This window comes from Trifolium pratense, linkage group LG3 (assembly GCF_020283565.1).
Source record: "Trifolium pratense cultivar HEN17-A07 linkage group LG3, ARS_RC_1.1, whole genome shotgun sequence".
In the NCBI taxonomy this organism is placed as follows: domain Eukaryota; kingdom Viridiplantae; phylum Streptophyta; class Magnoliopsida; order Fabales; family Fabaceae; genus Trifolium; species Trifolium pratense.
In genome coordinates, this window is record NC_060061.1 from 21823286 (window position 1) to 21836836 (window position 13551).

A 13551-nucleotide genomic window follows, 5' to 3' on the forward strand; every position below is an offset into this window, starting at 1 on the left:
CCATTGGATTAAAGAGATCCACAAAATATTGTGGTACATCTGCCGTACTTAATTAATCCTTATCATTATCTCTCTCCAAATTCCTCTATACACCAGATCTGCTCCGTCAACACCGTCCACCCACCAACCCACGTCACCATCTCGACGGCGATCTCAGCACCAACCTCTATTTGCCTCTTCCTCCATTCGTCTGACCCAACAGCGCCGACCACAAACTCGCAGCGTCGCCACCATGAACATATTGTCACTGTTGCAACTCTTTCTCTTCGAGCTTTCTACAATTTTTTATTTTTATGAAATTCACCAGAAATTTTGAAACCATTTATTTATTACCTGTTCGGAATCTTTTATCTTTTATTTTTGTTTCTCTTTTATCTTTGAATCATTTTTTACATGTTCTTTTGTCATTGTTTTCCAAGCCTATGCCAAAATGTGAATATTATTTATTTGAAGAAATACGGATTACGGACAATTAGTTGAGTGTAAGGATCAAGGATGAGATTGAAGTACAATGAATGGTAAAATAAAAAATTGGTCTTTCCATAACTGAGAAACAAACCCGCATTGCTATTGTGAAGAAGAAGAGTGGGAGAGTGAAATTGGAAGAGACAGAAAGCCGAAGAGAGAGAGGGATTGGAATATAGTAGTGGTCAGTGGACTTAAATTTGGGTTTACCGGTGGTAGTCTGCGGTGTTATTCCCACCATATGGAGGAGGAAGAAGAAAAAAAAGAGTGGATTTAGTATGAATGGCGTATTATTATGTTTGTTGGAATCTTAGATCTAACGGTGGAAAATGGTCTTGCATGGTGCAAGACTTAAACAAGTTGTGCACAGTTGACTTCGCCATTATTTGATTCCAATAAATGATGCAGTTGTGCGCGCAGTCCAGTGATTTCAACTAGTCATATCCACATCCTTTATGTTATGGGTTCAATATTTTTTTATTTTTATATAATTTGTTCAAATACTCCAAAAGCATTGAAGCATATGCATCCACAAAACTACAATTTTTTTTTAATGGAAAAAACTAAAATGTTATACCATTCAACCATCAAATAAATTTCCTTAAAAAAATCAAATAAATTATATATTTAAATAAAGTGTTAATAAATAAATTTATTTTACAAAAAAAAAAATCATCTCATTGCACCCCCTAACATTTTAAGCAAGATCCGCCACTGACTACACAAATAGGTATTTATAATCTTGTTCGATGTTAATAGTGTCATTAACCATAAAGGGTGGAGTTCGTGGAAGTCACAATGTGAGAAAGTTGCGCATAAAGAACAAGATGAACAAGGCAAAGATTTATTGATCACGCGTTCTAACTAATAAAGCTAGCATTTTTCTATAAATATTGAACTTGTATTTATTTTCTCACACACAATCAATAAAAAAGTTATTTATGACTTGTCTTTTTTACTTTACTTTATTTTATGCATTTATTAGTTCAATAATGCAATATATCTAACATTATACTTAACACTTTTTGAATTTTGATGTAAAATCCTATAGTTGAGGGATAAATATTTTCCCGGTGCACAATCACTTAAATAAAAGGAAATAATTGTAAGTAAATTTTATCTAATATGTATAAGTAAATAAATTTTTTTTTGGTACATATAAGTAAATAAATTGTTTATAATGTACAGATTTATTTTCATTATGTACAACCTTAATAAAACATTATTTGTAAAAAATGAGAAAATAAAAAACTTAGTCAAATATCAGATGTAGCCATCTAGGATTGTGGGATCCAATGTCACATCTCAAAATTATTCAAAGAAAAACCAGGATAAAATAGACATTTTCTTATTTTCTAGGGTAGTAGAGACCAAGTGTGAGAGAATACAGACAAAGTAGAGAAAATATCTCCGAGAAAAATATCTGTAAAGAGAGATTACAGTATCTTTGTGTGGCCCAATAGTCCATAATGAAAGCCGGTAAACTTAACTCTACAAAACGACCCATTCCTTCATAACTCTAACCCTAGGTAGTGTAACCCTAGTTAACAAACCCTCCTATCCCTCTGCTATATAATAACCCTTTCAGTGTGCTCTTAAAAATATCTTCAACTAATCTTTTCCCTCTATATCCCCCTAATTTCAGTTTTCATCCATGGCTTCCGCAGATGTTGAGTACCGTTGCTTCGTTGGTGGTCTTGCATGGGCCACTGACAGTGATGCTCTCGAGAAAGCCTTCTCTCAGTACGGCGAGGTCATCGATTCGAAGGTCGGTTTGATTGCAGGCTTCGGATCGGATCTGACACGATTTTGATTCGGATTCATCTTGATTGAACCTTTCTGATCTGTGATCTCCGATCTGTTCTGTTACTGTGTTACTTGATTCTGTTACTCATTATGTTACTCTGATTCTGTTACTGTTACTATATCGTTTGATTGATTCTTTTATTGCTCTCTCTCTCACCAATAGGTACGTTCATCTTCTTCTTTGAATAAAAGGCGAAGATCGATCGGTTACTATTCGGTTCTAGATCTATGGATCTGGTTTTTTTTAAGTGATTTTTCGTTAGATCTGATAGTTTTTTGTTGTTTTTTGTTCAGATTATTAACGATCGTGAGACTGGAAGATCAAGAGGATTCGGATTTGTGACTTTTGCTGATGAGAAATCAATGAGAGATGCTATTGAAGGAATGAACGGTCAGGACATGAACGGACGTAACATAACTGTGAACGAAGCTCAGAGCCGTGGAAGCGGAGGAGGAGGCCGTGGTGGTGGTGGATATGGTGGAGGAGGTGGTGGCGGTAGCTACGGTGGTGGTCGCCGTGAAGGTGGAGGTGGATACAGCAGAGGTGGTGGTGGAGGATATGGTGGTGGTGGTGGTTATGGTGGTGGAAGGGATCGTTCTTATGGTGGTGGAAATGACGGTGGTTACTCCCGTGGAGGTAGTGGTGGTGGAAACTGGTAGATTAGAGTTTAATGGTTTATGATAATTTATGTTCTGATGTAATTCTAGTTGTTGGGATCTACTGACTGATCTAGAATCTGGTATCTGTTTTGTTATGGTTTTGTTTCATCGTGTCTCTGTTGTTGTGTCTCTGATGCTGTGTCTCTGAATGAATCTGATGTATCTTTGAATCTGATTGTTGATAACGATCAAATGAAAAAAATAGTGAGATATTAGTGTTGACTAATTTTCAGAATAATTTTGTTTTATTTTAAGTCTTCCAATTAAACTCATCATATACGTTCACCATCGGTGTTCTTGTGATGAGGTTCATGAACGAATGTTGTCAAGCCTTTCGAAGAAATGTGTTCCGGTAGTAAATGCTAATACTGTTTTTTAACCAGAGATTAAAAAAATTGTTTAACATTACTAGCTCACTAATTGAACGAGATTAAATCTGCCCAAAATATATGTTTGAAATAAATAATCATTGGAGTTTTGATTTTCTTTTATTAACAAGTATTTTAAAAAAGGCTTAATTAGTAAAATGGTCCTTTAAAGACATTTTAGGTTTCATAATGGTTTCTTAAAGAAAAAAAAGGTTCAGATTGGTACCTTAAAACATCTCTTTTAACCACATTGGTTGGTTCTTTCCGTTAATTTTTAACCCCAAAATTATAAGGTGGACCGTTATTATAGTGGTCCACCATAAACCTCTTTAATTTTTTAAGTTTAACCGTTTGATACTTTTGTCTAAATAAACACCATTGAATCTTATAGGTATATTGTATTCAATGATGAATCATCAACACCTAATTTTGTTTTCCTTTCCTTCGTCTTCTTCATTTATTTGTTCTTGATGTTCTTCATCATCTTCATAATACAATTAATGGGCAGAAAGTTATTTATCCTCTCAAAACCATGCTTTCAAGATCTTACTAGAACCGGGAATCCATCAATTGACGGTTCAACCCCCGAAATTGGAAAATCTCATCATCATAAGAGTTATCTTCACCATCGATCCCTCTTCAATTTCTCTCGAACCTTGAACAATGTTTCAATTGATATAAAAACACAATAAAAGAGAAATTGCATATCAATTTAAAGATAGTAAAAGTATGGGTCAATGTTTGAACCTTGTTATTTTGTCTCTGAGACCAATAAAAAAAAACAATAAAAACACATGAATGGTTTGAGAACTATACAGAACATGTTTCTTCTTCTTTACTTGTTATGGGTAAGCATTTTTCTTATGGGTAACCATTGATTTGCTTCAAATTTGAATCCATTTTTTGTTGGGTAAGTATTGATATAATTTTTACTTGTTATCTCTTCTTCTTTACATGGTTTTTTCTTCTGGGTAAACATTGATTTACGTTAAATTTCGGATCTTGAAAGCTAAAAGAATGATTTTTAGAGGATGAGAAGTTTCCATATCTTGCAACGGATCTAAACAAGAGGGATTTTTTTTTTGGATTTCAATTCTTCAGTTTGATGGGCGGAAGTAATTTATGTGTTTTTTAATTTAAATTTTATGGATTGAGTTGTGTTTCTTGTTCTTGTTCTGGGTTTCATTAGATAGGTGTTGAAGAACAAATGAGTGAAGATGATGAAGAAAAGGGGAAAAAATAGGTGTTGATGATTTATCATTAGATACATAGATCTACAAAATCCAATGGTTCTCATTTAGTCAAAAATATCCAATGGTTCTCATTAAGTCAAAAATAACTTTTTGTGTTAAAAGTTAACGGAAAGGACTAATGTAGCAAACAGAGATGTCTTTAAAGGACCAAAACAGACCTTTTTTTTCTTTAAGGGACTATTATATGAAACCTAAAATGTCTTTAAGGGACGATTTAACTAATTAAGCCTTTAAAAAATTGGCTTGATGTTCCAAGTTCATTTTTTTTTTAATAAGATCAAAGGAAAATAACACAGGAACAAGTAGAAAAACTAAGCCATAAATAAATGCTTGAAAATTGAAATGCCTACATAATATTTCAATCAGCGTGGTGCTTTGGTGGAAACATAACAAATTTTTGGTGAAAATCTTAGATCAAAATTGTTTCATAAGCTCTCAAAACTTAGTACACCAACAAAAGCCATAAATATCTCAAATAACCATAACCATTGAAGAGCTAGACCTAAATCTCCACATGTATGTATACCCGGTGTATTTTAGCAAAAACCAATTTTTTTTTTTGAAATAATCAAAACTTAGTGACAATAGTGTGATTTATGTTTAAAAAGTTAGGCTTCTACGGTGTGGTTTAGATATATTAAAAATTAAAATGAGAATATTAACACATTTCTATACACAATCCACAAGCCCGCCCCTTTCTTGGTGGGGACTTGGTTGCCCATCTCATAAAATTGGGTCACCAGCCCATCCTATGTGTCTCTAATATATTGGTTTAAAAATGTGTGTTAATAAAGCATTTAATTATACAATATCACTATTTATAATTACAAACTTGCCCCGTTTTATTACAAATCTGCCCCATTTTAATTAATGCATAGCTGCAAACCCGTATCCCCAATTCCCCGTAAACTATCCTTGCAACTTTCAAAGCACAAATCGAAAATTAAAAGGTTGCCTTATTGTGTTCTTGCTATGGCATGGCAGCTATGCTTTTAACTTTTTTTTACCGGGAAAAAAAGGTAAAGTTTATTACTCCTACTCTATACTTACTTTTTTTTTGGTACAAACTTAGGGGGATGTATTGGATTGAGATTTCAATGGATTTTAAAAGATTTTTTTATTATAAAAAAGTCTTGTGGTATTCAATCAAGACTTTTACAAAAGTTAAGTAAATCTAGTGGTATTCAATTAAGACAATCATGATTTTTTTTTCAGGGCAATGAAATCTGTTGGTATTCAATTGAGATTTCTTGTCATTTATAAAATGTCCATTGGTATTCAAAAGTTTACCGATTTTGATGGATTTTGTTATGGAATGGATTTCGTGAGACTTTTTAGTTGAAAGTATAAATACTACACTTCTCAAATAATCTCACTCCAAACCCTGGGATTGTTCATGCTTTCCCATAGACTTTTTTCCCCTATTGCCGTTGGAACTCATCGGTTCAAAATATGTTCTTCTCTTACAACTTGTTATATAGTCCATACATATAATTATAAACCTCTAACATAATTTTACAGAGTTTCTTCTCTTACAAGTGGAATGGATTATATATACTTTTCAATCAATTATAACTTGCCGGATCAAAAATTTCTTCAACGTATATCACTGACAAAAAACGATTTGCTATATTGTTCAATAATCATCATACATATATCACTCTCAAAATTCTTCAACATAACTTTTTTTTTTTGTTTTTGTACCAATTTAACGTGTAATTTTTTTTTCCCATCTGTTATGTTGTTTATTTTTTATTTGTTTTGTTTTCTTGATTGATTGATTTTTATTTTGTTATATTGATTAATTGTTATTATTAATATTGGATGTTATTTTAGGAAATCAATAACTTTGTTTCTTTTTTTTAAAAAAATTACCGAATCATTTGAAATCATAAAAATCCATAAAGTACTTTAAAATCTAGAAAATCTGTGTAATCAATTCTTAAAAGTCTTGATTTGAAAATCGTGATTGTTGAAAATGTCATTTAAAATCTCACAATGTCAATACAATCCCACAAAATCTTCAAGACTTTTTTTGTTAAAATAGTCCTTTGAAATCTCAATTCAATACACCCCCCTTATACTACTACTTTATTTATTATAAGAGATTAAAAAAATGTTACCGTATGGTATATCAGACCAGAAATAGTAAATTATTGTTTATGTTTTTGTTTAATTTTTTTTCTATATTTTCCATAATTTTTTATTGTTTTTTTTTATTCCTATTTTTATGCAGAAGTTTACGGATGACAAAGTGGACGGTCCGCCCTATTTGGGCCAGTCCAAAAAAGGGGCGGACCAGGCCAACTTGGACATCCGAGCTCAAAAATCAAGACCGTCTTGTTTATTAACGAGTTGGCGGGCCGACCCATAAAATTATTATTATTATTTTTTATTTTCTACTTATATAATTACTATATAATTTACTATTTTTATATTTTTTATGACAAGAAATATTAACGCATAATATAAAATAACTAAAAAAATTAACAAACTTGAACTGGATGTTCGGAAATGTGTGTGCTAAGTTGGTTGATTCTGAACGGCGACGTCTCAGCTCGCGGTAGAGGGTTGATGATGGTGGGGAAAAGGTACCTGCAGTCATGTTAGCATTCCAACGCTCAAGTCATTATTTGAAAGAGGTTTTCATTTAGAGTATAAATGGAGGCGCATAATGTCATACCTGGAATTGATGTATGAAGTGCTTACATAGGAGGATTTTTAGGGTTTACGGACGGTATTGTGGAGTCCCCCACATGGAGTGAATCAGTCACAGATAACACATGTATTGTCATTTCGTATGAGCACTTGAGGACGGTTTATGCTCTTCACCTTTTGTCCGTGCTCGTTGGTATGTTCGCTATGGTGGTTTCGCCACATGCTTATTCTTGTCTCTAAGGTGGAGGCAAGAAGGGCTAAGGAGTTCTTAAGGCATAAGGTTATTCTTTATGCTTGTTTTTTTATACATACTTTCTCTTTCCAATAAATTTAATATATTATGTACAAAAAGAAAAAGAAAATTTAATATGTTATGTACCATTTTTTTTAAAAAAAATTTAGTTTTCCAAATATATAACATTAATTAGTTTTATTGAAAAATATAAGAGTAATTGGCAAATCGTACTCATAAAATACCAAATGGACAGTTAAATAGAAACGTTAAATCCGACTTAAATGGACAATAAAAAAAACGGAGGGAGTAATAATTAATAATTCAGCATGAAACCAAAATGCTTCATGTAAACTATTAAATTATTAATAGTTAATTTTATTTTTAATTCGGTACATCCTCGCAATATCGATTTCATTCTTTAAAATAAAAAAAGCCTCAATAAAATAAAGCATCAATAACAACATTAAACAAGTTTTAAAATAAATTCAATCAGTTAAATAAGTGTCAAAATGATAATAAATTGGATTTGGAATGAAAATAATGTAAGTAATGTTTAATTCGATTCTTTCTTTTGTTGGGTTAAAAAACGTAAAAAATAAATAAATAAATAAACTCATTCGTAAAGTTTAATCTGTTTTCGCTATTTTTCATCTTGAATTAATCCTAGTAAAAAAAAAAAACTAAAATGCATGTGGGGTCAACTCGGCCCGCCCGGTTTTTTTGGCCGGGTGCGGGGCAACTTAAGGCACCGAGCCAAAAATCTAGGCTCGGCCCGCCAAAAATTGTGGTTTAAACGGGCGGCCCGACGAGTCTGACTGGTTTTGCCACCCGTACATAGGCTCTTATATAATCTTTTTATTGTATTCATCATATCCTTTCTATATTTTTTGTATAATTTTATTTTTTTTGTAAAATTACAATGAAAGATACAAAATTTAGAATATTATCAACAAAATTAAAAAGTCACTTTTTTCAAAAAATAAACTAAAATATTGATATTATAAAAGCTAAAAAATACTACTCCCTTCGTTTCTTTTTAAGTGTCATTTAGTGTTCTTATTTAACCGTCATTTTGGTATTTCAAGGGTATGGGGTTTGTTAATTGTATCATTTGTTAATTACTCTTATTTTTTAAATAAAACTAATTAATGTTATATATTCGGAAAACTATTTTTTTTTTGTACATAACATATTAAATTTATTGGAGACAGAAAGTGTGGACGCAAAAAATAGAAATTTATTGGTGGGTTAAAATGAGGTTATAATATGAAGAAAATGCGCAAAAGTACACTTCAATAGGTTAATTTGGTGTTACTATTTTAAAAAGGAGTGGAGGGAGTATATTGTTAATAAAAAAAATTTAAGCAAATAATTTAATGTTTTTATGTTATAACATAAATTGTAAGTAACAAATAAAAAAAATAAAATTTGTGACATTTTTTAGTTTATCTATCTTTTCTACGCAAGTAATGCAATTAAACTCAAATTCAATAGGTTCTCATCGGCACTCTTTCTCCACACACACCCCAAATTCATAAAATAATCACAAATGATATTTATAAGAACTTCAATATTATTTTTTTTAAGAAAAATATTAGATTTGGACATGGACCAAGTTATAATTTATAAGTGATAAAATGTGTAATTAATTATATTAAAAAAAATAATAAGGTCACGGGTCAACCCACAAACACGCGGATTTAACTCGCATTACTCACAATCTTAACGATCCAACTCACACGAGCAAAAAAATAAAATGGATTAAAAAATTGGTCTTAAGTCCGCACGGACTACGGGTTAAATAGATCTAATTTTATTAGAATAAAAAAGAAAGATTAAAAAAAAATGATTTATTTTAAATACATGTCGAAATATAAAATAATTAAATTTTAATTAGTTTGTTTTCGAAGAACAAAAATGGTGGCATAATTTTGAAGTGAAAGTAAGGACAGTGATGACAAACCAAAGTAGTGGGAATTTCTTTGAGAAATTGGTCGAGGGAACACATAAATTATAATTGAATAGGAAATGATAAAAAGTTTCGATTAATGCATTTGGGTTGAATATGCAATTACATATAATAACATGTACCAATCTATCAATAATAATGGCACAAAGAAATAGACATATTGATATCTCTACAATTGACAACTAGGATGGGTTGGGATACCCAACTTTGTTAAATGGGTAAATAAGAATTTGCCCCCTTTCTTTGTCTCACAAAACCCTTGTTTTTTTTTACACACTGGCAATAATCTGTAGAAGATACTTGCTGAAAGAAAAATAAATTGATCACTGTTTAATTTTATATTCTCAATTTGTTTGTGTACATGTTTAATTCAATTAACGAAACTTCATTTGTGTGTTAAGAGGTTAGGACCAAAAACTTTGTGTGGGGTAGTCATCAACGTTAAAGTCCTACAATCTGACAAATAAACCGCAAGCAAAATTTGGAACAATAATACCATAACAGTGGCGAATGCTATTGTGTAAGGTATTTCACATTAGACAAAGCCCCATAACAGTAATGATTTTTCAATTGTTGATTTTGCATTCATTTTATCTATCATGTATAATAATACCTCTCACTATGCATTTTTCAGTGTGAAACATTTTGTGAAAGAATTCTGATCGTATCTCCTATGCAGCTTCTCAAATTAGGTGTTTGCAAACATTATTTTATCACAAACATTGTATTGATTTTGAGAAAGTATATTCTGCAGATTTTTGTGAGTTAAAAGAGGAAGAGGATGCAGATGGGAAAGAAGAGATATGGGGTATAATAAGATTGTGTGCGGAAATATGTTGATATTCTCATTTTAATATTTAATAAATCTAAACTGTTGAGAAAATTAATACCTCACCGGTGAGAGATTTAATTGAACCCTTACCTTAGAAGCCACCCTTTTTTTTTTCTTTCTTTCTTTGTTATTTTTTTCGTGACTTTTTGCGGATCCACTTCATTGTCTTATCTTTGTTTGATTCTTGTTCTTGCTGTTTTTTTTTTTGTTCTCCTACTCTCTAGAGTACAAGACCCTCAATAACGGGTTGTCAGACTTTTTGAAAAACTCTGTCACTTTTTGGTGGTCAGGGCCCTCAATAATGCATTTTATAACTTATTGACGGCTTTAAGCCCTCAATAAATTATTGAGGGCTTAAAGCCCCCAAAAAAGTTTGTCAACATTAATTATGAGGTTTTCTTGTATGTTGAACTTTTTTTTAATCAACTGCTTGCCTTTTTCTTTGGCCACATAAGTTTAGTTTAGTAAGGCCATATTTTGAGTTTATAGCTTATAAGTTTAGGAGAATGTTAACATGTGCATATATGGCACATGTTAAGGTAATAAAAATAGAAATTATGTTTTAAAATTTGTGCATTTTAACTTTTCAAGCATTAAATATCTTGTATCATTAAATGTTAAATTTTTATATTAAGATATCTTATCATGTGCTTTATATTAGGATCCTCTCCATTTCCAATTCTTTCCATTTCCTCCATTATTATATAGTTTTGGGAATATAAATGCAAAAATGTGACATCAAGTGAGTCCAAATGTCATTTATACACCCCAAAATATTTAAAAACTTTGGTAATGGAAGAAATGGAAAACATAAAAAATGGAGAGGATCTCAACTCATCAACAAGACCCATAAGTTTATATGATAAAAAAAATCGCTTGGTAAATGTTTTTTAAAAAGGGTTTATAATTTATTTTACTAGTTTATAACTTATTTTTCAAACGTTATTTCATGTAGCTTAGGAACTTATAATTTATTAATTTTTCTTTCAATTTTACCTCAATCATTATACTTCAAGAAAATTAAATATCAATTAAACATACACTTTTATGTCATTTCATATTTATAAGCTACTTTAACCGCTGATTCTACCAAACATTACAAATTCAATCAACTAGTTTATTCGCTATAAGCTCATCTGCTATAAAACAACTGAGATAAATATGAAGTCAACACGTGACATAAAATAACTTATTTTACCTCTAACCTACTACCAAAACACCTCACCACTAGACCAAATTTAGTGGCTTTTCTTTTATTAGGTTTTTTTTGTATTGCAAAAAAAAGGACCACAATATTTCAATTTGAATTGCACTTGTTATTAATCATGTTCATAGCTTTTACAGATTTACATGAAATTCTTGTAAATTGTAAATTTCTAAGTTAAATTAAAGTGCATTTATTTATTTTGGTTGCAATGATACATAATAACTCATTAATGAAAACAACAACAACTCGTTTTCATAAGTCGAACATAACATTGTCCACCTTTCTGGAATCCACTGGCACGACAATCTCTATCGCAAGTTGGGGGGCAGGGCCCTTCTATACATACTCCTCCGGGAGGAACTTGCAAACTAGTAACGCATCCTGAAACAAAGCAAAGATAAAAATATTATGCATACGTAGGGATGGCAATTTAACCCATATCCAGTGGGCACCCGCAAAAAATACCCATAACGGGTAGGGTAAAAACCCGTATTTTGGGTACGGGCACGGGTATGGGTAATTACCCGCAAAAATGAACGGGTATGGGTGCGGGTACGGGTACCTTAGTACCCACCCCGCCCCATACCCACATAATATATTTATTTATTTTATATATGTTTTTATATAATAACATATGTATATCAATTTTAAAAAATACAACAACAATTAAATTATTAGACATTTTTAATAAAAATGTTTATTTATAATATAATACAAACACAATGTGACAAGGAAATAAACTTTAACATGATATTGGTAAATTTTTTGTTTATAATTTTTCTGAGTCAACATTAAAATCTTTTAAAAAATATAATTATATTAAAACGATATGACATTTTATAATCGATCGATTTATTTTTATCAAAAATGCGGGTAACGGGTACGGGTATGGGTACTTAGGTACCCATAGGGTATGGGGACGGGGACAAAGATCGTTACCCACGCGGGTATGGGGATGGGTACGGGTATTTTTTTAAACTGCGGGTATGGGGATGGGTACTATAGTACCCTACCCATACCCTACCCATTGCCATCCCTATGCATGCGAGGTCGCATCAATTTTAAAAACTACAATAAACAAAATTTTATAGATTTTGATATATATATATAGGGGGCTGCTAATTTAGACCCAGTTGGGTCTAAATTAGCAAGGTGCACCTTTTGAGTTGGACAAAAATACCCTTTCTTTTTTTAAAAAAAAAAAAAAAAAAAACATATTGGCGCTGATCCAGTGTCGCGCGCCTACCGCAGGACCACCGTTACAGACCGTTGATTTCCATCAGACGGCCAAGAGATGATCTCATCATGGCTGTCGGATCAATCAGACAGTCCAGATCATCCATCTCCATGATAAGCCAGCGCGTGCAACACACTAGATCTGCGCCTGGAGAGAGAAAATTTCATTTTAAAAAAGCAGGACACGTGTCAACTGCTGGGTGGTTGGCGTGTTTTTTTTTTTTCATTTAATACTTTAAACTCAATTATTTCGTTGTAAATTAATTTTTTAATTTTTTATTTTTATACCAAAATTCATAATTTTTTTTTGTCTACAAATAGAGACTTGGTTCGTTTGATTTGGACACAAAAAAAAAAACTCAATTTTTCACTCCCTTTAATTATCTTTATATAATACTGTGAAACCATTTAGCTGGTAGAATGGTTTCACAGTATAACTCTCTGAAACCATTTTACTGGTAGAATGGTTTCAGTGAGTAATTTCTTAATTGTTTGCTTCTGAAACCATTCTGAAACCATTTAGCTGGTACAATGGTTTCAGAGCGTTGTACTTTGAAACCATTTCACTGATAGAATGGTTTCAGGGGAGTTGATTTTTAATTGTTTGCTTCTGAAACCATTTTACTGCTAGAATGGTTTCACAGTATAACTCTCTGAAACCATTCTTCCAGCTAAATGGTTTCAGAAGCAAACAATAGTTTTTAATTACCGTTTTATCTCATTTAATTAACGAAAAATAGTTTCAGGTCTCAAAAAATTTCATAAAATATACCAAAAGTTCCAGAATATTATCTAATATTTTATTAGAAACAAATAAAAAAACAATTGGTTTCAGAGTACAAATCTATGAAATTATTATTAT

General features: G+C 31.5%; 1 protein-coding gene across 1 annotated transcript; it reads left to right on the plus strand.

Moving 5' to 3' along the window:
* Positions 1 to 1997: 1997 nt before the first annotated feature.
* Positions 1998 to 3157, plus strand: LOC123913373 (glycine-rich RNA-binding protein GRP2A-like). The gene is made up of 2 exons (XM_045964090.1): positions 1998 to 2233; positions 2566 to 3157. Exons 1-2 carry the CDS (start codon positions 2120 to 2122, stop codon positions 2929 to 2931), a joined length of 480 nt encoding a protein of 159 aa, XP_045820046.1. The 5' UTR covers positions 1998 to 2119; the 3' UTR covers positions 2932 to 3157.
* Positions 3158 to 13551: the final 10394 nt, after the last annotated feature.

Excerpts from the sequence above, each read along its gene's own strand:
- LOC123913373 (XM_045964090.1), top strand. The coding sequence starts at position 2,120 with ATGGCTTCCGCAGATGTTGAGTACCGTTGCTTCGTTGGTGGTCTTGCA. Across the intron at positions 2,234-2,565 it reads GCGAGGTCATCGATTCGAAG|ATTATTAACGATCGTGAGAC; the intron begins GTCGGTTTGATT and ends TTTTTTGTTCAG.